Here is a 26,318-nt window from a genome sequence, read left to right on the forward strand (position 1 = left end):
GATAAAAGTGCCGCAGTATCTTTATTTAAGATTAAAGTGCAAGTGCTGTGTAGTTAAAGGGCATTTTGCATGTGGCTCGAATCAATTTGACGCCAAGCCCTACGAGTTAAACAAGTCTCACCACAATCAAAATGTGGTATCAAGATCAATGAGGAACATGGCGACTTGATTATCTGAATTTCATAATAGCCTCATGAAAAACAAAATACTATCTTATTATACGATATTTTATTATCATCCCAGGCTGCATGCACACTCAGTTGGCAATTTATTAGGAATGCCTTGCCTTGCTAACCACCATTGTTTAAACTGGAAGGTGTTGATTCAACTTTATGACCATCTTGGAGGCTGCAGCATGTGGTGCTGTTGAATTGAATTGCACTAATCATAGAGGTGTTTCTGTTATTTAGCCTACATCACTGATACATGTCCGTATAACACAGCACAGTTCAACAGCACTACAAACTGCAACCTCCAAAATGACAACACCTCTCTGAAACAGGTTCAACAAAAACTGCACTATGACCTTCATGAGGTGAGGATTTATTGTAAGCCTGCATTAGTTTTAGCCAGGTGTCCTAATAAACTGCCAATTGAGTAAATATATTATTTATATCTGCAGTGGCATGTTCACTTTTAATCAGTGTTGGCAGGTACTATAAAACAATCCCTTTCAGACCTATTTGGATAAGTTAATATCAGTGGCCCTGATCTTTGTAGCCATTTAGAGCAATAATAGCAGATAATGTGAATGCCACAGTGGTGCATTTGCAGAGACCAAAGGCAGTATTTACCAAGTGTGAGGACATAACAGATTTCATTATTATCCCTCCAAATGGCTATGTTAGTCTACAGCCATGATGATTAGCGAAGAAACCAAAATACATTTTGCTGTAAAACAAGAAGATCAAACTTTATTGTCAAGGATTATTGGAAAAAAAGGAGTAGCTGGTTGTCTAGAGTCAAGGGCATTCATTTTCAAACCAGCTGCATGCAGTTTACCAGTATGGTTTGGTTCATAGTTTCATGATCAAGCCCACTGCCTTTGTAGGCTGCAACATCATGGCTCAACAGTTTGTCCAAAGAAATAATTTAATTCTGCAATACACAAGAATGATTAAAATGCCAAGATGTATAAAAACAGAAACATTCTGTACTTCCAAAGACAGTACACAGACAGACCTATATAGACATTGCAATATTTCTTGAATGGGAACTTGTGATGTTAATAGTTTCAGTTGCATACTCATTCTTAATCACATAATGCAAGTAATGCTAATAAACCAGTGGATAAAGTCCACAAAATGGATTTGGCACATTTAGAACGATCCATATGCTTCATCTAACTTCATTTAAGCCGGGAACACACTGTGCAAAAGACCCAAAATAACTCAGATTTTACAATGACATCTAAAAGATTGTGGAGAATCTGCCCAGGTCAGTGATCTGTAGGGCCAGCTTGAATCTTAATCTTCAAATCTCTTGTATTAGAGTTGTCCCACTTGTGTGATTTTGTGTGACTGGAATCTGCATAAATGTGAATGTGAGGCTGTATAGCTGGTTTAGTCAGAGATCTATAGTGAGGGAAAGCTCAGGCCTTTTCTTTTACAGTCACTAAATGTGTAAGGTTGAGTCTTATCATGGCATCAGTAAGGTTTTTTAAGTCTTCTTGTGTGTTCCCGGCTGTTGGCAGATTTTGCACTTTTAACCCTGATGGGCGACATTTAAAACCTGCAACACACAGAAAATGCAGTGTAAACTAATCCACGTCATGCAGCCATTATGACATGCATGTTTTAAAATCTTTGTAAACTTTTGGCAGAATCAGTAGCCTTCTAGTCCACATCATCTCAAGTGAAATCTGTAAACAAACAGCGTCTCAAACATACAGTAGAACAGAAATAATTGTGTGCAACAAGGTATACAGTACATCAATTTTTCCAGACGGTATAGGAGGTGATCTGATGTGTTTGGTCCCCACTCCTGTGCTCTTGTGCCTGATAAACTGACCCAAGGTAATGCATAAGATGGCATACAGTCCTAAGAGAGTCTTTCCAGAAGAAGGAAAGGGAAACTCTGGGCTCAGTCATCTTCCTCCTCTTCATCCTCTATGGGATCTAGGAGAACGCTGTGCTTCAAGCAGGTTTGGAGGTAGTTCACCACTGTCCGCTGGAAGTGCTGGACGCTGTGGGGCTCTCTCAGGATGTGACCCTCGTCTGGGTACAGCTGCAGTGAATAGTTGGCCTCCACCTTCACCAGTCGGCTCAGGAGCTCAGCACTGTGCTGGAAGTGTACCCTTGCTTTGGCCAAAAAACATACACATAAGGATGTATAAAATAAACCCATGAGTGAACTCTTAAAACTCAGCAGAAAACTGGACAAAAAACCTCACCATCTGCAGTTCCATGTAGAATAAGGAAATTCTCATCTTTTAGCTTGTTAACCTCCTCCAGCAAAGAGGCAGTCTGAAAAGATACACCATGACAATATGAGTGCTTTATTGGGTACACCTATCTAGCAAAAACGAATGCAGTCCAACACAACAGCCCTGCAATAAACAATAAATCCCACCTTCATAAAAATTTCATTTTTTATTGAAATTGTCTTAGAGAGGCATTAACTAAACTTTACGGTCGTTTTGGAGGCTGTAGCAGTTAAATTGTATTGCATTAGACTGAGTGGTGGGGTTTGTATTCTATTTAGTCTGCCTTCACTGATACAAATGGGGTGGACAAACAATTAGAAACACCTCTTAGTGTTATACAATATTCAATTCAACTGCACCACAAATTAAAACAGCTACAACGACAGTGTAGTTGAATCTTAAATGTTTTCAACAAAAACTGAATTTTATCACCATCGTGAAGACAGGATATATTGGAGGGCTGCTGCATTAGACTGCATTAGCTCTGGGTAATACATTTAAAACTGAGTGCAAATCCACAACCATTATTATTAACTTACAAAAACCCATTTACACCTGAATAGATGAGTTCAGAGCATTAGCTTTGGAGCCTCACCGAGTAAGCGTGCTCCTCCTTTGCTGGAAGGCCTAGATATCTCTCTGAGAAAGCAGCACCTGCAAAAAGTGGAATAACTTGTACTCTAAGACATGAACTATTTCTCTGTTTCATCACTATTACCATGGCTTCCTTGCATGAATAATTGATGACATGTTGCAACTCACTGTAAAGCCTGAAGTCAGTTATAGGTGCCACAGCAGCCGTGCATTGAAAGAGCTTATCAGTCGCAGCCAACATCTTCAGGGTTAGGTAACCACCAAATGCCTGCAGGGGAAACAGAAAATTGCCTAAACAAACAAAACACATGATCGCTTTCATTGGCTTCGGTAGAAAGGATTTGAGTTTACAAATTAAAAAAAACTGCTGTAACCTTTCCATAGAGGGCCATCCGACGGTCATCGATGTACGGCAGTTGCATCAACAACCTGGGGAAACGTCATAAAAGTCTGTTAGTTTATCGGTTCACAGGCTTCATCCACACGTGTCAAGCAAACAGCCTTATGTTGTTGCATAAGTGCACTGACTCTACAACTCCCAGATAATCTTTGACTCTCAGGGAGCCAAGCTTGCGCGGGTCCACAGCGGTGGTCTTCTGCCCGCGGCCAACCCCGCTCCTGCCGTCCACCCAGGCCAAGGCCACACTCTGTGTGCTGGAGAGGACTTGAGGCCAGTCAAGGGCAAATTCCTCCGTCACCGACTGACTGCCAGGAACTCCGTCTCTGAAGCAACGAGACGAACAGGATCAGCAAGCGTGGTGACAGTTGTTAAGAATGGAGGAGGTCATAGGTTGCAAAACAGGTGACGTTAAACATCTATGTTGTCTCGTGTGCTTGTTCGGTGATAACTTACACAATGATGAGGAGAGGGTGCAGGTTGGCCTCGTAACCCTGAGGTAAAGATAGTTTCAGGTGCAGATCTGAGGAAAGCAAACAGGGACTGAACAAGGTCGACTCTTCATAGATATGTCAGGATTATTATTACAGTAAAGAGCCTCTGCCTGAAATACATCTGAACCTCTGAAGTACAGAAAACTGGTCTTCAAAACGTTCATCCTTAATTAAAAAACAAATTAAAAAACATTCCCAACCACAATCACGTGCATGTCCCTGATGACACACATGAGTCGTGCTATTTACCTGATCACCACATACAATAAGTGATTGCTTTGATTAGTACTTATATTATATACTTTTTTTATATATATATATTTATATATATATATATATATATATATATATATATATATATATATATATATATATATATATATATATAGCAAAGGCTTTTCTTAGTTGTACCGTGGTTGTCTGCTGGGAGTGTCCTGAACAGAGTCTCAGGGAGCCTCTTGTCCTCCAGGGCTTTAGACAGAGGACTGTTATCCTCCAAGACGACGTATCCTACAGGAGATAAAACACCACTGTGTTATATTTTTCATCCCAAACATCAACACAGACACAGCATCTCACCAGGTTGTGGACCAAATCCCTATCATCTCCATGTAAACGGCTCCGACTGAGAGCCACAGACAGAGGGCAGTGTTCACAAGCAGGAAATGAATAAATCTACATTTTTGTCTACTTGAATAAATCGCCCCCTGCTGGCGGTCATAGTACACTGCAGACAGCCTGTGTGTGTGTGTGTGTGTGTGTGTGTGTGTGTGTGTGTGTGTGTGTGTACATTATTATTCAGACAGAGATGTAACACTCACTGGAGGGGTCCCTTGTACTGTGAACTGTCACTTTAGGGATTCCAGGTCCTGGGGAATTTTTTTTACAAAAGAAAACATCATAAAACCAACTGTCTGAGCAGAGTGATGCTTTTATATTCTTTTCAATTGCATATCTGTGTGTGTGTGTGTGTGTGTGTGTTTCATTTACCTAAGCAGTAGAGGGCGAAGTGGGTTTGATTGGGGCTGAATTCAGATTTAAAGAAGCGACATCCATCTATGAGGTTACAGGAGATGCACCGGCGCTGAAACACTCCATCCAGGTCCACACTTGGAAATAAAGAACAGGGTTATTGACCACACTTGAGAAGACTAGGACAGTCTAAATCAGGTTGTCTTGCTCCAGGAGAGAGTCAACTGATTGCTAAGATATTAAGGAAAAGTTTCAGTGTCTAGAGACAAACCATTCAGGGAGCTGACTTTCAGAAATAAATGGGGTTCAATAAGGTTAGACTTAAAAGCCGTTATACAGATTGCTCTGTTGGGCGGCGTTGAGTCTCTAAATGTACTTCTCCGCTCCACTGCTTACAAATTTCATACAGGATTAACCACAAGTTTAAACAAGCCATCTTCCCTCCTCCGTACTATTGAGCTGTCTCCTGAGACTCAAAGCTATGTCGGCTAATAAAAAGATCTCAAACCTGACGGGCAGGTGAGTAAAAGAGCAGGTGTGTTTATCGCAGGTGGGTGATAAGTCACTGAGTGGGCTGTTATTTGTTATAGATGTGTCAGACAGCTGTTGGCCATACACACATATCACACGTGTGCAGTTACTTACAGTATGGCTCTGAGGATGGTGTTATCAGGACTGTCTGTCAACAATGGTCCAGACTGAATTATCTCATCAATTATTGACTGGATTGCCATGCCATGCCACTATGTGGTTGAAATTGTTGTTTTTTAGTGAAATATGTCAACAACTCTTGGGTGGATCACCAGGAAATTTGGTACAGATATCCATGGCATCCATAGGCTGAATGCCATTCTCTCACTTTTTATCTTACACCAGGAACAGGTCAAAGTTTTCCCATATCCAGTGTAATAGCTCAATAGCTACTGGATGAATTGGCACATGTTTTTGCAGACATTCATGGCCCCCAGATGATGTATCCTGCAGACTTAGGTGACTTTTACCATGGCACTGTTGACATTTTGGTTTTAAGTATAAATGTCTCGACAGCTATTAGACGGGTTGCAATGAAAACTGGTGCAGACATTCATGTTCCCCTCAGGACGAATTTGGCTGACTTTTCATCTCATGGCAACATCGGGCTGTTTATTCATTCACATCATTTTTAGTTCGTCCAATACTTTGGTTTATGACCAAATACTTACAGCTGACATTCCCATGAGCCTCAGCTGTGCTTTGTGTTTACTGCTAATCAGCAAATTGTATCATTCTCACAGGCTAAACTAAGACAGTGAACATGGGTAAACATTATATCTGATAGTCATCGGCATGTTTGTGGAATCATTGTACGTGTGTATGAATAACACAGATGCCATAGAAGTGTTGGGACTAAAGTCTGACGAAATAAAAATTGAGCATCTCTCAAAAATGAATCAAGAGATTTTTTAACTCCACAGCACACAAGACATCTTATCTGTCTCTCTGGCATTGTATAGAATCTGTATTCGGCTGAGGTTAGGTTGTTTTCAGTGGGGAATATGCTTACCTGTAAAGGTGTCTGCTTTGTCGGGATTCCTCTGTGCTCAGGAAATAGCTGATGAGCAGAAAAATGAACCACAGACACAGCGAGTTATTCAACACTGACAGAGACCCGCAGATCACCTTTGGGCATCTTAACTTCATCCTAATTATTCTGGATATCAATTATTCATGACAATAACCGAACTGCACATATTTACATACTTCAGCATGTTTATAAAATCAGCTATGTTTCACATTTGGTTGGTTATGCTGATTAAAAACATCTGAGCAGTATCATCATCACAGTATCATGAGGTTAACTATCCACTTCTATATATAAGTATTGTGAGACAGAATGATTTGTCTGGAGGCAGAAGAGCAGAATTAGCCTGTGGGCTTTGGGACTGAAATTAATTGTCTAGATCTACATTGACTTTCCTTGATTGTCTGTGATCCTCACTGCTCAGTCAATCTGCTCCAGAGGGGTTTCTTCCCCCAGCAGGATGAAGGGAGATTTAGGCAATAATCTGCTCTGGTCAAGAGTAAATTGTCTTTTGTCCTCTTTAGTGGCAACACACTGCCACGAGCAAAGTCAGAGTCAAAGCCATTTCCTATGGCTTTTCAAACTGGGATCAATGCTACATGTTAAAATGGCCTTTTTACTTATGTTTAACAGACAATCTTATATGTACCATTCACCCACAATCTGACCTAACGCAGGAATTTTCCTCTCCAGCAGCCGACAACATTTTAATGATCATTGCAATGATGGGCACTGTTCTACTCAGCCTCCCCCATCACTTGTATATTCATAGTAAGGGTCCGCGGGCGGATAAATGCACTGAAGGGTGATTCAACCCGGCTCCGCACACTGTGGCTCTCACATACATTTTTCCAGCCTTCTCGTCTAGGGCGCAGAGCAAGGTGACGTCCCAGCTCCCAGATGTCAGGAAGCGAGGAGGGACAGACGGGATGGCGGGCTGTGTTACACAGAGACGGAGAGGAATGTAGAAGCAGGGGCACATATACAGAATAAAAATAGGTGCAGCCATACAATAAGTGTGTGTCAGCAAGAGGATGAGGGAAAAAATGAAGATAGGTTCGTGAAGTTTAAAGGCTACAGAGAGAGTTTGGAAAAAGTACTTTTTAATGATTTTGTTTATTTTGATTACGTCATAAAGACACAGGCGAGAAAGGTCTGGATTTGATCCTGAGCCACTAATGGTTTAGATGTGCTCAAAGTTGTGGGACTTATCTACCCAGCTATGATAAAACACGTGCTCTTTACTGCCAAATTTGCTTTATTCTTTAATGAGAAAAAAACTCTAATAAATATTTTAATTGCCCCACTTGGGAGGAATAAATTGTTAAACTGAGATGAACTGAACTCCTTTAAAAATGGAAAGGGCAAAGGACCAGTAAAATATTAATCAGTGAAATGACTCCTTAGATAAAGATGTTGTTTGGGTAATTGTATAATTAGGGAGAGAATAAAATAACTCAAATTGCTTTGCTAATGACAGATGTGAATGAGATCATGAGACTTGGCTGTGCTGCGCTGCTGAGAACTGTAATCACACACTGTTTAATGTGACCCTCGTTGAAACGTTAACAACGACCTCTGTCAGAAATGATTCAAGGATGACATGAAGTAGTAAAAGTTAACAGCCTTAGAACTGACCTGGACTGAAAGGCCGGCGATGTGGTGAAACTCTCCACGAGCACCCTGTTTGGCTGGCAGGATGGTATAAAACACAGAGCCGTCGGCTGAAAACAACGGCACGTCCTGTTGAAGAAAAGCATCAAGTCAGAAGCAAAGACGGGAGCGAGAAATTGGTGTAAACGCGAGCAACACTTACCTGTCGTTGGTTTTGCATTATGTCCATGGCCATTTTGTGTTTCTATGGATTTAAAATGATACAAAATAGAGAAATCTATTAGTCACATCATTCAAAAGGCAGTTACATCAGCATCTAAAGCTGATTTAAATTGCCTTGTATGAATAAAGCTTATTATGTTTATTATTTATTAAATATTGCATTAATAAATAATTGGCAATGGGCAAACTGAAATCTGTGTGGATTTACAGAAGGGGAACAAGCAATAAAATACTGCAGCACATCACTGAAAATTCCTCTCATGCAGCAAATGACCTTAAATATTAATCCAGCCAGTAGAGATTTGAGGGCTTAAGCAAATCAATCCTGACTCCCAACACTGTGTAAAAGAAGCAAAAATTCTATTAAAGCTGTATATTGGAGCGAGGGGCGCTTGGATTACTAATGTGGAACGACTGATGACTGCTCACCTCGGAGCATGCCCCTGTGGTGGCCTCACACACACAGAGCACTGATTGGTTCTGGGCACGATTCAGCCAACGAACCGCGAGCCGGGTGCTGCTGATCCAGGTCGCCATAGAGATGAAGCTGTCCCTGAAGAGGCAATGCAGAGAATGATACATGGGGAAAAGATTGGAAAGTGATGCAAAGGAATGGAGGAAAAAAAAAAAGCAGTGAAGGGGAAAGGAATTTACACATGTAATAATTTCTGACAGGTGGTGTCTAAAGTCTAACAGGTCTACTCTGCTTTTACATTAACAAAGAGGTACTACCTGGCCCTGAGGGAGTCGGGAGGCATCATTTCCAGAGTGTGAGCTGGACCATAAAGATTCACCACGAACAGACTGACTGATGGGATACTTGAGCCAGCCTTTGAGCACAAGCAAAAGACAAAAATATTAGATAAAATCATTAAAAACCTACGTGCATTTTTTGACAAATCTTTTTAGCCGCACTAGCAGCAAAGGCAATGTTGGTCTGTCGGTCCATCACTATTCTATTGGATCTATTGGATGGATTGCTATGAAATCTGGTACAGATATTCACAGTGACCAGCAGATGAATTCATTTGACTTTGGAGATCCCTCTAACTTCAGCCCCATGGCCAAAATTTCACTGATACAATGAAATATCTCACCATGCACTTGATGGATTGCCAGAAGATAATATTCAGACAATCATGGTTAACAGACGATGTCTCTTTAAAGGGGCTATTTGTGAATTTCCTCTGCTGCTGAATGTGGTTTCTTGCCAGGAGCTGGTGGTGGTGATGGTGGCTTGCCAAGATCTTTAGCCATAAGAGGTTATAATACACCCTCTGAGCAGCACTTCTTCTTCAGGGCATATAGTGGCTACAGTGACCGGGACCCTACCAGAGCTAGATGTTTAGTATGCTAACTTCAGTTGAAGTCCACCACCGGACACAGCTCCTGTGAGTAAAGAAATGAAGTTGCTGAACTGATGCTAGCTCAAGCTGAACTCACGTTTCTACTAGATTGGTGAGTAAACAGCTGTTAATGCTGATGCTGCAAATAGCTCCTTTAAGACTGTGTTCCCTTTACGTTCCCTGTCTCATCACCATGAGGTTGAGAGTTGTGATTATTAGTGAACTGTCTCATCACCCATTTGATGGATTGCTATGCAGTTTGGTACAGACATTCATGCCACCCCCCAACCCTCCCACCCCCCCACTCAAGATGAACTGTCATCACATCCTCTTAGACCGTCATCGTGTCAAAATGTTAATTTGTCCAAGTTATGACCAAATATCTGCAAAACATTGTCAACCTCAGCTGCACTTTGTGTTTAGAAATTAGCAAATGTTAGCATGCTAAACCAAAATGGTGAACGTGGTAAACATTATGCTTACTACACCTCAGCATTGTCAGCTGTGAGCATGTGTGCACGCTGATATGAGCATTCGCATTACAGCAACACTGTGAAGCCTCATTACTGAGCCATTAGTGCAGCTGTAGAGTCCTGTTCTAACCAGTCTTCACCTTGGGGTAGGGGAAGAGCACATTCGAGGGATAGAGACCGCCTAAGAAGTGAGGTATTTCCATCACAGGTGTGGCAGTGTTGTTGATGCTGAGGTATGCCAGCCGGGCCCCGTCCATAGACCACCAGTGGGCAACATATGACAAGAGCACCTCCTCTGTTTTAAAAGACAGTAACAGTTTTTTACTGTCAAACCACAAAAAAAGCACAATTCTGCTTTTGATTATCATGGCTGCCAACTTAAATCAGCAGATGTGTGTGTGAAGCTGGAAGACATCCTACCCTCATACGTCCAGTCAGAGAGCCCATTCACCACATTCTGCTCCTGGTCGGTGGTTGTGAGACGCAGGGCTTTGCTGGTCACGCTCGGTTTGTAGTAGATATCTCCGTCAAACACATAGGCCTGGCATGAGCAGCACAGACAGACAGCGCCAATTCATTATCAAAGACGATTTGGTTGCAGGCTTCATTGCTGGCTGCCTGACTTAAGCGTCGGACTCCGTCCAAGAGTGAGAATGAATCATTGGCCAGCACACATGAGTGAGAGCAAATACATCTTTACTTGCCAGTTGATATGCTGCAGATGAGCACTGACATAGCAGCAAGAGCCAATTACATTACAGGGAAGTTAGATGAATTATATTATGAGTGTTAAGCAACCCCATTATAACAGCACAGTCATTGCAATAACCTCTGAGCTGGAGGTCTTCTCATAATAACAAAGACATGGTACCACTGATGTTATCATTACAAAACAATGATGTGAAATTAAGGCCATTAATACACAGTCAGTAAAGGTTGAGAAAATCTTATCGTGTTGACAGGCGTAGTTGATGCAGATGACGACACATTGATCAGGTAAATGAGTAAGTGCCTGGCTTACCAGCTGGTTCCCCTGAGGACCCCAGGAAGCAAACTGCAGCACTGCCTTCTCCCTCTGCGGAGGGTTAAGCTCCAGCAAATCCCTGAAACACACACAAAGACTCACACATAAGCCCTCCATTAGGGACAAGTGTCCTGTTTAAAGCCCTCTGAAGTCCATCCATGCCCTGGCCTTGAGAGAGATACTGCACTGGGAGGACAAAGGAGCAAGATGCAGCGAAGGAAAACAAAACAGAGAATGGGGTTGCTTCATGCAAGAGTGCAACATTTCTTTTTCCATATTTCTAGCTGCATTCTTTTTTTGGTTCCTCTGGACAGGCAAACATTTTCCTCCAAGGCATATTCAGGCAACAATTAATATTGCAGGTCTTCTTGAAATCCTTTCCACAACCACTCATCAGAAGTTCCAGGGATCATCCCCAGCTACCACAGAGTTTTTCCCACTGATTTAATGCGTAGTATGATTCTCAGGCAGTGAAATCTGAAGTACAGTACAAACCTTACGTTGGGATATGGAACCTGGAAAGAACACTGACGAATGAATGCATGTCTGACAGGTATGAGGTTCTGATTCGATGAGACGCGCTTTTGGGGGGCAAGTTTTTCAATCCGCAGGTCTGCTTGCATTGGTAACGCTCATGCCCAGTGCAGCCCATGCATTAGCATTCACGATTCCACCTACCCATTAGCCACATTGTAGATAGCATAGGAGGCTGTGAAGGACTGAGAGAACACCTGAAAGAGGTAGAGGATATCATGCACACAGGTATGCCACACTTAGATCACACTACATATATCTTAGTGCTCACACATGCTCATACACATGTACAAATAAAGTGAATGAAACACAGGTTATGAAGGACACTGCTGAGGCTGACCTTTACAATTCAGCAATAAGCAACGGGAAGCTTCTTAAATCACTGCAAATTACTGCATCAAGTGGCTTATTGCTTTTATAAAAGGGCAGCAACACACCATTATGCTGCAAAATTAGAATGACAAATATTCATTGATCTCTAAATTAAAGGTCCCATATTGTATAAAGCGGGATTTCCATGTCTTTATTGATTATAAAGCAGGTCTAGGTTCTATATTCATACTGTGAAAGTATCAAAGCGCTCAGTCCACAGAGAAATGCACAAGAAAGGCTCAGAGCCTCTCTTCTGATTGGCTGACTGTTATCTGAGATTGGCTCATCAACCTTTCATTGCTTGAAAACCTGCCCCCTACCCCAAACCACAAATATATTGTAATGGAAAATTTAATTTAGCCATATACTCATATGTGACCTCACAATGGCTTATGTGCCCTGCAGATAAAATCGGTTCCGACTGTTTATTCAACCCTAATAACAACTTCTCGTCTTCTTTCATACAGTTCCTATCTGTGAGAGTTCCTCTTTGCTGAGGCTATAGGGCATTGGCTAAAACTATAAAACATATAAACACGGTTCCTTCACTGTTCATTCTGCTGCAGACAAACTCTGCAGTATGTGTGAACCCCTATGCAAAGGCTTTAATAAAACTCTTAATGAAAATTTGGTTTAATGATATTTAGTTCAGATTTCCACCACTAATATCTTCTTAGGGATATCAAACACTTCAAACAAAAAGTGTAAAATATGGGACCCTTAATTTACTATCAGATGGTAAATAACAATTGAATGTTATTCTTTTACTTCAAAAGCAGTATCAGTAATGGGCCTCATACTGTATGTATCTGTATGTGTGGTCATTTTAAGTGGACCAAGTATTGATTATTACTGAGCCAATCACAGCTTAGTATAAACATTATTTATATGAGTCCTTTAACTGCTGCTGGCAATCTGCATCAATATTACATCACCATTGTGATCACAGCTGGATAGCAGAAATTTGGATCACAAGGATCTTTGGACTGAGTAAAAGAGACAACATCAGCTATCCTTCCCACTGAGATGTATTGTGGCTGGCAACCCTGACACAAGCATTAGCAGTTCAATAATTAATTAAATTAACATGCTGAAGAAGACTAAGGGACCAGAATCGATGAATGCGTGCATGTCTATGGGTGTGTGTTAACTGTAATTGATCACAACATTACCTGATGAGCTCTAGGTATTATATTGATTTCTACCATTTTCTTTTTTGTCTCAAACAAAGGGTTGGAAACAGGCTATTTGCCCAGTGGCCTCTGAAAGCCTGAGCCTCCTGGAAAACCAGTGCCTAAAGAAATTAAATGTCACATCCTCTATACTGCACACTTAGCAGTGAAATTGGATTTCTCCCCTATGTTGTTTGTCTGTTGTTAGAAAATGCATGGATGGAGTGACACAGGGGTAAAGCTGCAGGGGTAAAGTAGGGGAAATGAATTCTAAGGCTATCTAAGTGAAATTGAAATCTGATTGGACTGTAAAGTCTCAGCATGAGGGGAAACATGGTGTACAGGAAAAGAGCCGTGTTACGACAGAAAATAACTGCAAGAACAGGAAGAGGAAGGGATGGAATTGGACACACACTAAAGGAAAAAGTGAGGGAGGGAGATAGAGAGAAAGAAACAAAGACAGGAAGGGAGGAAAGGCTGCAGAGAGGGCAGAGGCACTGGCTGACAGCCAGAGTTGACAGGTACGCCGCACACAGCAAGGACTGACAGGGAGAATCACTCCTCGAGACCAAAGGGGGCAGCATTGCCATGAGCAGCATGTTCAGTCAGCTGCTTATAATTTGTTAAGGAACCCAGTGATTCTGCTCATGATTTACTAACATGAAGCCGGTGGCAGAGGTTGTATGTTATTGTGTGTTTTTGTGTGTCCGTGTGATAAACAGACAGAAAGACTGAGAGCATCTGTCTCGGAGAGGCAGAGTGAACTCTAATGTGGCTGCCAGCGGCGTGTCATAAGTCCTCCAGATTGCTCTGCTTGTCACCCCACTTTACACCCCACCCCCTCCTCAAGCCACGCTGCCAAAACAGGAAAGGGGGGGGGGGGGGGTACAACACACAGATTAAACACTCAGAAGACGGATAATGTGAAAAAGAAAACGTACAGATATCACAACACCCTTTGCATGAGCACAGATATTGGGATCTGTTGTACACTACAGAGATAACAGCATCCTCCCCTCTCACAAGCAGCCCCACAATGCGATGCTTTTGATACCAACACCCATCAGCATTTGCTGCAGAGTGCAGACACGACTCCCCTGGCATTTTATTTGTCCCTAAACTGCGCCCTCCTGGCAGGCACTGTTCTGTTTGACTCCGCTCATCAATCTCTAAAAACCTCCGTCTCCTCTGAACTATCTTTCCATCAGTCTTTCAAAAATACATAAGTCTTCTCTCTCTGCTTTTCCCCTCTCGCGGCCCAAACCAGCTTAATTCTAACAGGCTCTCCTGTAGGAAATCTGTTTTCTCTTGTTCCTATATGGCCAAATCCCTAAGTCACTTCTATGTATACCTTCTTATCAAAATCCATTTATTTTCACCCACCAGGCACAGAACCCTCCCTAAAGCCTCCAGAGCTAATACAAAATCCAGACAAGCCTTTTAACTTTACACACAGCCCTGCTCAACCATTTCTCACCACAGCATCCCTCTCTTTTTAGCATCTTTGTCATTCTTTGATAACCATTGTGATTAATGTCAAATGGACAGTGTATCTAAGGGCAAATGGTGCATATCCCATTTTTCTTCTCCCTTCTATCACAAGTGCCTATCCCAGCTGCCTTCACTGCTTTTCTTTCTGGTCCTCCGCCACTCTCGGCAGCGCGTCGTTCCTCTTCTGAACAGCGAAGCTGGTGCCTGGTGCAAACTGCTTCAGTCAGCAGAAATCCCCCCAGAGATAGACAGAAAAAAAGTGAGTGAGAGTGAGGAAGATGAAACGGGAGAGAGCAGGAGGGACCAAGAAGGAAGGGGGGAATGGAGGAGTAGCCCCCACAAAATAGCACACAAAATGCCAACTGTGTTCACACACACACAAATATGTTTCTAAATATACAAATGATATCTGGTGGCATGCCCGCTGCCTGTGATTTCCTCGAGTGTGCATACACACTGAGCATACAGATGAGAACAGACAATTCCTGCTGATATCAAAGGAAGTATGCTAATGACGAAGCATAAATCAACCAAAGCAACCCACAAACTGGGCAAACATCTGAGCCCTTTCTCTACATCAGAAAACTGATTGGATGTATGTTAACTGCTCAATAATTCAGTTAGGATGCACTGTGTATGTGACGAATGCTGTAACACAGCAACAGGCTCGCGCACACACACACACACACACACAGAAATATGATGCGCAGAGATTAGAGCAAAACCAGATCTCTTTAAAGAAAGCCCAGGGCGACAGAGGAGACTGAACGAATGGGAGTGCGATAGAGCGGCAAAATCTGCTTTCATATTTTTAATTCTGTTTTCCTCTTTTGCCGATTACTCACACATTACACAACTCGCCTATCCTTTGAGGAAAAAGTCAACAATTTATTAGTGGTACGGGTATTTACAGAGTGAGGCGGCTGGTGGGGGATGGAGGAACTGAGCTACGTGGGGATAAAGTGAAGGGAGTAAAAGAACGGTTTTGTCTACCCCAACACTTATCTGAAAGCACCTGCGATTGTGATTCTTGTCAGCTTCTCATTAAAATTCCCCACCGAGCTAGCGGGGCGGTTTCATTATCGCAGCTCCAACTTTACCTCTTCATCTCATTGATTCCCCCTCCCCGCCCTCGCCCCGTCCCCTTGCTACCCACTTCACACTGATCACTCACTCTAAGCTTTCCTCAACCCCCTGCACCGTCTGCCACCAGCCAGTTTAAATATTCAGCTCCCCATATGTTATCCCAGCCATTTGGCGGGCGGTGTTACAGAGCTACAGACTGCTGCAGGAGCAGAAATCAGCACACACACAAATTCTCCTTCATGTTTCTCTCCGTCTCTCTGTTGCTTCTTTGGGGCCCCAATTAAGATGCATGTCACCGTTGTTTCTCAGCAACTAGTGCCCTGCCAGACGTGTAGGTTTGTGAGCAGTAACAGTTCGTCTGTGATATTAGTGCATCAATGTAACGGCCCTGGATATTTTCTGGAGGTTAAAATCTTGACGGCGCCCTCTGTAGTCACCTTGTCAACTTACCGGCTGAATGTTATACGCCAAGAGGACAAACCTCTTGTCTGCGGACACTTGGAATTTAGTAGAGGTCAGATCCTGTAGAAAAAAACAAAGGAAAATTAGACAACACTTCATCAGGAACTTCCATTTGGTTTCCAGTGGAGAAAGTGGGTCGGGATATTTGATATAGCTGTTCTGGGGAGATGGGCTGTAGTAGTGACTTTAATGTGGAAAACACGTTGGAGCCACAGCCACAAGTTTGGACTAATTCTGTGTGAACAGCTGTTGCAGTGTTATGGGGATCCTAATAGGCTTTGTGCAGATAGAATCAGGAGACTTAGAGCTTTCAAGCAAGGTATAATTTGTCAAAGTGGTGTGAAGACTGAGTTCAGTAAAGATCAAACACACCTGAAGTAGCACAACCAAGGCCAAAGGGTCCCACAGGTGGGAGAATGTATTTTAGAAGGTTAAAAACAATCTACGCCCCTTCTTATCTTTTCAACAGCTCAAACAAATCAGCCGTTGTTTTGTCTCCTCACACCTTGACTAATGTACTGCAGCCGAGAAGCTGTAGCACAGTGACTTTTGGTTCAAAATTCTGCACCACAATCACAACCTCAGCTCCTCAGCGTTTCCATATTACACCAGCGCTGGCTTTACTGCACCACACTGGCCTCCTACCAAATTTATGACCTTTCACTTATCAATTTGAAATCCTTCTTACAAGGCGTTACACAGTGTGGCTCCATCTGACACTGTATCAGCGTGTTCCCGATCCCATATGTGTCCCTTAGGCCACCCAAGTCATCGGACTGCATCTGGTGACCAAGCTTTCACTGTCCTAACTCCTAAACAGTGAAACAGTCTGCATCCCTCACAGCAACATGTGACGCAATATTAGCACCACATTTCTCACTGTTGTCTGTCTGAAAACTGAAATGTATTTGCCTACCAAACAACTCACAGCTGACATCATAGGCTGCGATGTTTCGCAACCAAAATTCAATGTCAGGACAATGTCTGATGCCAATGTCAGTTTGACGTGGAATAGCTGACACTGACTCCGTAGTTGGCTCCGTAGTTTTAAGTTGTGTTGTTGTGTCCAACCGAAATCCAACATCTTCCAAACGTCTCATTCCAACGCCATCTTGACATATAAAATACAGACGTCCTAGTCGTGAGGTACGGTGGCTAAAACTCAGTGACTGCAAACGCCACACTGTCAGTTAGCCAATGCCGGGTTTGGATGTCGACCCAATTTTTACTTCCAACTAAAATTTAACGTCTGTCCATTCTTTATGTTGACGTGCGGTGCCAGCCGGGACTACATTTGTCCTGGTATCCGAAGCTGCGTCGTCTTTGCAATGTTTAATCAAAACACAGTGGAAAATAAGGCAGAATTAAGTTACTGGTTCAGGTTATGAGAAGCTTGCATGGTTGAACAAGCTCTGCTGAGTATAACTCATCTCAAAACCTATTTACCCTCAAATGCATTTTTTATCATTGCTTTGATTTGTTCTTATTCTTTGACCATTTTTTTCTTGGCTTTGGTTTAAATATTCATTCAGACACCCAGTTTTTGAAGAGCAGTTATTCATATAAGATGTACTTGTTGGTATTCATATAAGAAAATACATTTTTCTGGAATTAACAACAGCAGCAGGGACGACAAACCATATCACGACACCGAGGAGAGACTTCTTCTCAACCTGACAACAGAACCCTGCTTTAAACTCCCCAGCGATGACCCACATAAGTCAGTCAGTGTCGTGCAGAGGCGGTGTTCAAAATGATGCCCTTGCTTGGAAAATTCTCTTTGAAGGCACATGTTGAGGGCTCACACAGCAGCCAGATTGGGGGGGGGGAAATGAGCTGATACTGTCACTCTGCCAAATCTTTTTTTGTCTCAGCTGTGGGATGTGGAACAGTGGGGCTCCTCAGCTTCTCTTTCTCTCTATCTGCAAGCATTGCCCTTAATGTTGGCCCAGGTGTGCATATTAGCCAATCACCACTGAGACCTGTCTCTGTCCTCATAAGGTGTGTTGTTATAACTCACCAGGGTGCTGTTGTCCAGCAGAGTCGTGGTGAGGTTGCTGTTGAGGCTGAATGACAGGACGTGTCCCTCTCTGGTGCGGAGAGCCACTTCGTTCTCTGACAGGGTAAAGACAGTTCAGGGACAGAGGGTCCTGTGTTACGACTTGAAGAGGCAGAAATGGTTACTGCTCTATGTCTGCAAACCAGCGGCTCAGTCTCAGGCGAGATCATTAAAGGAGCCATTTGTGAGTCAGAGCGGGGATCCTCACCATTCAACCATGCTACACAGGGCTCGTGAACTTTGAACTCCTCACTCTCCAGATCCTCCATGGTGAGATGGGAACGCAGTAACAGGTGAGATTCATCTTTAAGGGCAGAGAGACTTCATTGGTTAGTTCATCAGAAACTCTTTCCCGTTCACAGACAAGCAAAGCAGGAGCCTGGCCTACATTATATTTCTGCTTCAGTCTTGGATTTGCATTTCCTTTAATATTCATGTGTTTGTAGCATTTGCAACATTTATAAAATGCTTGTCCATTTTATGCCTCCCTTTAAACAAAACTTTGACATTTTGGGCAAAACTTTTATACACTTAATAGTTCATTAAATAAAGCTTAGCTTTACGACCGGACGCGGGAGGACGCAGCTAGCCTGGCTCTGTCCAGTGACAACATAATCCACCTGCCAGCACATCTAAAGCTCACTAATTAACTCATTATATCTTGTCTGTTTGATCCACACAAACACAAACAAAGTGTACAAACGTCTATTTGCTGTGTTTTGGGAGGTGTTATAATCTCTTAGGGACTATATTGTGGTTGCCTGGCAACTGCTTTGAGCCAAGAAATAGTCACTGGGATTTTAACACTCCATAAAACGGTGAATTGTTGTTTTTACACTGCAGTTTTTGTACAAATAAAACAGATATAAAGTGTGATAAAGTACGAGCTTAAGAGGTGCTGGTAGCAGATTTTGCTTCCTCTGGAGCTACGCTAGCTGTCTTCACCTGTTTCCAGCCTTTTGTGCTAAGCTAAGTTAACCAGCTGCAGCTTCCGATATCGATCTCCTCTCTCTAACTCTCCACTATAAAGCAAACAGGCATTTCTCAGAACGTCAAACTATCCCTTTAATTCCCCCACATCACAATCCCGCTTTGCTTTGATGCTTTTACTGCCCGTCGGCTCTTTACACTCTTTTTCTCTCTTTTTCTTACCAGGCGTGAGAAGGATGACAGAGAGAATGACCAGAGACATAACAGCCAGGATCACCACCATGGCAATACCTATGCCCTTCCAGTTCCGCGGGGGGCCCTCTGAACTCCCCAGGTCCTGATATTGAAGGGAACACACACAAAAACACACAAACACGGTGATGAATGTGAGCACAGCCGAGGAGGAGGACATTAGTGCTGCTTCATTTCCACAGTCTCACAGAAATTTCTCCCTGACAGGCATATCAGTGCAGTGAGCCTCGGGGGGCTTGAGACTAGTTTTCAGCATCACGGAGACCTCGCTGAATTGCAACAATTTTCCATATGAGAACTGCATAAAATTGTTGCATATGAGAGATCAGACTTTAATTGCAGCAGCAATTTGGGCCAGACCATAATTTTTCTTCCCCCCATCGCCTCATTTCACCTGTCTTTCACATGACTGATGGGCTATGTAGTATTCCTAAAACTGAGGAGGCTCTGGTGAAGCTGTCAAGAAATGTGCGGTGCCTGAGACTACAGTGTGCTTTTATAAAAAATAAATAAATAAAAAAAGCTGCTTCGGTGGATCAAGATTTATTCAACAGCTCTGGAAGAAGTGGTTAACAAGGCAATAAAAAAAAGGAGAAGAAGAAGGGACCATGTAACTATACAATGAGTTATAGATGAAGCTAGAGATGCCAGGAGAGCAAAACCTTTACAAATTTAGTCTCAAGTCCTTGTACACCCCCTTATGCCATCAGGGGGAACTGATGGAATGAGCCGGCAACAAATCAGTCACAATTAAACACAACTGCGTGCTGTTCCCAGGTTCAGCTCCGCTCCCCCATAATGAGTGGCTGGCACTGCTGGAGCCACATGCCCGCTGGAGTGTGAGAGTTCAATCATAGAGCGACTATAAAACTCAGCCTTCATTATCACTGCCCACCCCTTTGGCTTAACCCCTCACAACCTCGCTGGTCTTGATAGCCATGTGGGGGGGGGGGGGGGCAGAAGGTGGAAGCAGGATATCTACATGGTTCACGGGTCAACAGATTGTTTCTCCTCCGCACTCCCTGGGTGACACCAGCTGTCTCTGAGTCTGTGCTATTGGCAACACTCACCTTAACACCCCCACATAGCACTTCCTCTGCACACACACACACACATATGAAAACACACAAAGACACAAACATACACTTCTTTACTTCCCTAGGCTACCGTACTGTCTTAAAGCCCCTAACGCTTGGTTTTATTAAAGTGTGGAGAACTGATTTATGTAACTGGAATCAAAATGTCTTAAAAACCAATTTCAGAAAAGTGAAAACGGAAGATTAAAGGTCAGTGCAGATGAACCAGAAACAGCGGGATTTCTCAACTTACTTTATGGCTCCATGTTATTAAAAAAAAATCCTTGATACACATTTTAAACATTTCAGAAGTTTTCACCTCTGATTATAAGGGGGCGGTTTTTACTCTATACTCAAGATGAATGGAAGCCATACAAGGTCTGCTTTACCTCGACTGGTTGCCAGCGCAGGACTCCTGCCAAGGTCTCATCTTTAATAGATAGTCTTGGCTGCAGTATCATAACATGTTCAAATTAAAACCACTACCACTTGCACCTGCAGGGACAACTTTTAAGAGATGTTTGAACTCTCAGTGCAGACCACAGCTGGGTGATTGATGTCCAAGTATGTGTATCTACTGGCCTTTCTAACACTCTGTTTTATCACACTCTCCTGCCCTCTCAGCAGCCAATCTCTCAGCAAAACCAGCGTAATCCCTCCATCAGATAAAGAAACCCACGGTGGTCTATGAATCTTTGATAGAATAAAGTCAATACTGCATCACACTGCACCTTCAGCACTTTCTGTTTCACTGATCAGGTGCTATTTTGAAATACAGAGAATTTTGAATTGAATCTCATTATATAAACCCTGGTTCTATGTCGTATAAAACTACAATTCATGAACAGCAACGGTCATGTATCATGGTTACATTATCATAAAACATATTAGATATAATTAAATAGTGATTCCAGGGTCTCACAGTGGAAAGACACATTTCAAATTAAATTCCTGCGCTTGACTGATCCCACCACACAGTATTTCATTTCCAAGTCCACCCTCTAATTACTGTGTGCAACATGAGGGCTTGAACATCCTCTTAATGGAAACGGCTCATTCCCCTGAGACCAGACATTAGACCATACTTCCAATTAAGGTTGCATCGTTGTTAAGGCGGACCGGGGAGAATCCCACATTTGTGTGTACGAGGAGTTTTGTCACACCTGCAAATGAGGTACAGATGCACTGAGCAGAATCCCCCCAGGGTGAACACTGGCTGCTGGTCACGATGCACAAGGAACTCTAATGCAGCACAATCTGCTGGCACAGGTGAAACCGATGACGAGCCGGGCTGTGTGACGGACCCGGCGCATCTCACTCAGCATCCTGATGGACAAGCATATCTTAATACATCAATCTCAATATATCTGAGACCAGGTTTTCTGCTGACCCAGATCAAAAATGAATCACAAATGGATCTTCCTCAGCGAGCCATCTATTTTATTCAGCCTGCCTGATCCCATGAGAGTTGTAGTAGAAGCCTTAGATGAGGTGCCAGTCAAACACCAAAGGGTGCAAGAATGCAAATCAAGGGTCTCTGGTGTTCACGGATTACGCTCTTGACGGAATCCCCTTTTTGGCAAACCATGCAGAGCTACATTAGAGGAAAAAAGAGCACTAACGTTTTCCAGCAGAGCTCTGGGAATTTTCACTCAACCAAAAGAGAGAGAATCGATAAGGTGTGCAGTTGTACAAGGTCTAAAGGGAAACAATTAATAGTGAGAATACAGCTGTAAAGGAGACTTTTAGATAGACGTCCTCTGTTGAGCTCTGTTTCTTGTAAAGTGTGACACCTCCATGTGGAATACCAGGCCCTATTCTGACCTTTCTACCACTTCAACTTAAAAAAAAAAATAATAAATCATACTTATCAGACTGGAAGCATTTATTAAACTGTATGCGAAGAGATTCCAACTAACTGGCTCCTTTTTTTTTTTTTTACTCTCAGATCACTGCACACAAAATCAAACAATTCCAACTACATTGATTGAGTTTGCACACTAAAAAAAGCAAGCCACACCAAACGCAGTTACTCAATCTGCACAGCATGCACCACGGCTAGGTTGCGTAGAATCCAGGCGCTGCTAAGAATTCATAAATTAGGCTCAGGAGACCTCCTTAACTCCATCTTCTGTGTCTTTGAGGCGCGGAGAATCCGACAATAAATCACATGCAGCAGAATGAGGGGAACCAATGCAGGCTGTTCGGGGATTCTGGTTCTGGATTTGCATACATCTAAACCCCCCCCCCCCCCGCCGCCCCCCTTTAACATCAGGCAATGATGTTTATTACACATATGACATTGGCAGAGCCATCAATGAAATAACCACCACCATAAAAAGGTGGAGATCTATTGGCAGACACATACGGCCCTCAATATAACCTATATGCTCCTGATTTTAATGATTCACTGTAATTGCTCACAAGGGAAAGCTGCGTATTAGTAACTAACCCACGTATATATTACCTTGTCAATACCTCTCACTGCCTCATTTAAAATGAAAGTCACCATTAGAGCAGGCTGTAACTTTGGCATGGTTGGAATAAGTGGTAACCAAACAGCTTTAGTAATGAGACACTAGAGCTCAGTATTGATTCATATCTAAGCTACCTTTCATCACATCCAGAGCAATTTATGTGCCCCTACTCACTGCAGCACCATTTCACCCTTTGTGATTCTTATCTTAGAGATAGGTGGTATATACACCATATGGGACTAACTAGGCAGATTTTCTTTTTTTTTTTTTTTTTTGCCCTCGAGGCTATTGCCAGACAATGCAGCACAAGCCACAGTGAAGTGAAAGTCCTGCTGCTTTAGCCTCTGCTGCTGCAAGGCTGCCCTTACTGTCTCCTTTTCATGCTCCCCATCACGCATTAGAAAATTACTGTACAAAAGGGTCCTGTATGAGACAGCTTTTCCTCCGCACGTCCAACCACTCACAGTCACCGTGTTCCTGCCTTAGGAAACAAGCAGCATCTGTGGGAGAGCTGAGGGTGACACGATACAGAGTTAGGGTAAAATATGATACAGAATACTTTGCACCAGGCTGAGACTCCATGGAAATACTGTATCAGCAAATAATATGCTTATAATATGCTCACGGTATACACTATATGAATTCACCCGAGTCATATTGTCACATTATCAGTGCTGAGAATGAAAATAAAAACAATAACGCCTTTGAAGAATTAACTTAAATCGCTTTTTATTTTCTTCCTCGGTGCCAGGGATTAACTGAGGCAGAACCGAAGCATTATGTTTTTGTGGCATGAATCACAAAATTGTGATATTGCTTTCACAGTTGCACTTTGTACCTGCTTCATGGTAGCTCTGTCTAAAATAATGACACACAAATATATGACACAAGTCGCAAACCACATTATTCCTCAAACCACTGCATCTCCTCACCAACAGAGACATACATGACAATCTGTGACCCAGCGAAGCCGCAATACAAAACCCTCACTGAAAATGAGCAATTGGGTGATTTGTCTCATTAATAGTTTTTCTGTGCAAAGCATATTGATTGAAAGCAGTGACATGAGAGTTTGCATTTGCAGATAATGGATTGTCTATAAGCCCCACGGCCTTGTGTTGCCATGTCAAGGAGGCAATAATGCTGCAGGATTATTACACAGACGCTTTCAGACAAGTTTCACTGAGATTGCATCACATTAGAAGTGAAGGTTAGTGTGTCACTTAATGTGAGACATCACTGCGCTCATGTTACGGACCTATTCGACATAATTCATCTAATAACTTCGCTGCCCGATCTAGGCTCTCCAGCACCTTCTCAGCCAGTGCTGCCGTGCACTAATGATACCATGATTGAAACTCTTTCCCAAGAAGGGTGACAGTTTGATGAGATCTGTTAATTAGTCGAGTTGGCAGGGTCTTACATTGTTTTCACTGCCCTGTATATAAACACAGGCACTAGAGTGTGTACTGTTTCTGAACAATGTCTGATGGTGCATGAAAAAGTTTTACTCTGAGAAGGAAAGACTGTATATTAGTTATGCAAAGATATTAGCTCTACTATATTAAATATGTCAAACAGAAATATCATATTAAATCATTGTTGCTTAGATTACAATTCTGTTCACACTGGGGTATTAATAGCATTCATGAATCTTGTGTAAAATCCACCTACTTTACAGCTATTACTCTTTATGTAATATCTGAAATTGTGCTCCCACAAGTTAGTTCTGACATAAAAACAGAGGTGAGATGCCTTTTAAATAAACCAGGAAAAGACAGAACTCACATGTATGTTAAAATTCAATTGGAGAGCTGCACTGAATAATAATTTAGAGCGGATTCCACTGTCTGCATGTGTCATCATCAAGGACTGGTAATAGTGTGAGCAACAAACAGAGGATGTTGGTTCATAGTCTTTGTTCACTGCCAATATACACCTACACAGCAGAGGGATAATCAATCATCCAGTGCGGGCTGTGAGCCCCTTTGTCAGTGTGCAGGTCCTGACTGAGGGGGACAGTCTGCTGGGACAAATTGTTACATCTGATTATTAGAAAAAGGAGAATTGGTGCTGATGCAGACATTATGCAATAAAAGTATGGATGGGACAGAAAAGCGATTAGAGTGAGAGGCTCTGGACGTCGGGTTGCTACACCAGCCTGCACCGCAGTGCACGGAGTCAGGGTGTCCACAAGATTGATATTGACGAGAAAGTCTGAATGGGCGAAATGGCTAAAACACTAATCGATAGTCATCGCATTGTGGGCATACATGCACAAATCTCCCCTCACACACACACACACACACACACACACACACACACACATCTGTTCAGAATATGACGAAAAACAAGTAGGGCTAAAACAATTCTAAACAAACAAACAGAACAGAACAAACACGCACACCCACCAGCTCCGTGGTCATGTTCTGCTGAGTTGTGGCAATCATTGTAATCCGCAACAAGCTCCTCTGCCTCTGTGGCCGCAAAACCCGCCGAGCAGCTGCACTGTTGCACTGTTGTCTTGCGGAGCCTTTTCTGCATGCTCTGCTTCTTGCAAGTTTGTCCTCTCTCTCTCTCTCTCTCTCTCTCTCTCTCTCTCTCTCTCTCTCTCTCTCTCTACCTGCTTGAATGACCCGTTCACTCACTCGCCCATTTCCATTCTGCTTATAGGCTATTGATTGGCTCAGAAACTAATCATGACAGGGTGTTGGATATACTCGGCTTTAGCTGCTTCAGCATTTCTACAAACAGCCAAAATGAAGTGATTACATTTACACGAAATATTTAGTGAAAGATTAACTGCCAATTTTATCCATAAACGTTTCAATTTTGGTGCTATTTATACTTATAAACATATTATCTAGTAGTGTATGTAACACAATAGTGTGGTTGAGTATATCATTCAGAAATAATGCTGCAGTGCCTTATTTCTATATTTCTATTAAGTCTTTCTGGGTAACACAACCTTGTGCACAAGTCAAATTATAAGTTTATTATATCAGCAGATTAACACAATTGTGTTTAAATTATGAAAGAAATTATTGTGTCTTAAGGTCAAAGTCAAAAACACTGACAAATCACGCATAACTATATGGATGGATTGTCCTTAATGAAACCAACAAATATTGTTATATGGTGATAATATTGTTTGAAATATATATTTATTCATATATATATATATATATATATATATATAATTGCAGCATCGCAGTATTCCTATGACAGATAATTATCTCTTTAAAAACTTTATTTAATACCTTTCTTGTCTTCCTTTTTTTTCAA

At 42.4% G+C, this 26,318-nt stretch overlaps 1 protein-coding gene across 1 annotated transcript; it reads right to left on the reverse strand.

Annotated features, from left to right (window-relative positions):
* Nucleotides 1-892: 892 nt before the first annotated feature.
* Nucleotides 893-25,643, reverse strand: LOC139621023 (inactive dipeptidyl peptidase 10). The gene is made up of 25 exons (XM_071477181.1): nucleotides 25,445-25,643; nucleotides 19,451-19,565; nucleotides 18,507-18,602; nucleotides 18,260-18,354; nucleotides 16,228-16,299; nucleotides 11,801-11,853; nucleotides 11,120-11,201; nucleotides 10,519-10,639; nucleotides 10,239-10,393; nucleotides 9,012-9,109; nucleotides 8,709-8,832; nucleotides 8,260-8,301; nucleotides 8,082-8,186; nucleotides 7,289-7,380; nucleotides 6,426-6,473; nucleotides 4,901-5,019; nucleotides 4,732-4,779; nucleotides 4,322-4,420; nucleotides 3,873-3,939; nucleotides 3,548-3,742; nucleotides 3,394-3,448; nucleotides 3,188-3,287; nucleotides 3,021-3,079; nucleotides 2,393-2,465; nucleotides 893-2,300 (listed from the first exon to the last, which is right to left on the reverse strand). The coding sequence occupies exons 1-25, from the start codon at nucleotides 25,481-25,483 to the stop codon at nucleotides 2,083-2,085; spliced, it is 2,370 nt and encodes a 789-aa protein (XP_071333282.1). The 5' UTR covers nucleotides 25,484-25,643; the 3' UTR covers nucleotides 893-2,082.
* Between the last annotated feature and the right edge of the window lie 675 nt (nucleotides 25,644-26,318).

This window comes from Trachinotus anak, unplaced genomic scaffold (assembly GCF_046630095.1).
Source record: "Trachinotus anak isolate AG129_WGS33_773 ecotype Australia unplaced genomic scaffold, CSIRO_AGI_Tana_v1 ptg000004l, whole genome shotgun sequence".
In the NCBI taxonomy this organism is placed as follows: domain Eukaryota; kingdom Metazoa; phylum Chordata; class Actinopteri; order Carangiformes; family Carangidae; genus Trachinotus; species Trachinotus anak.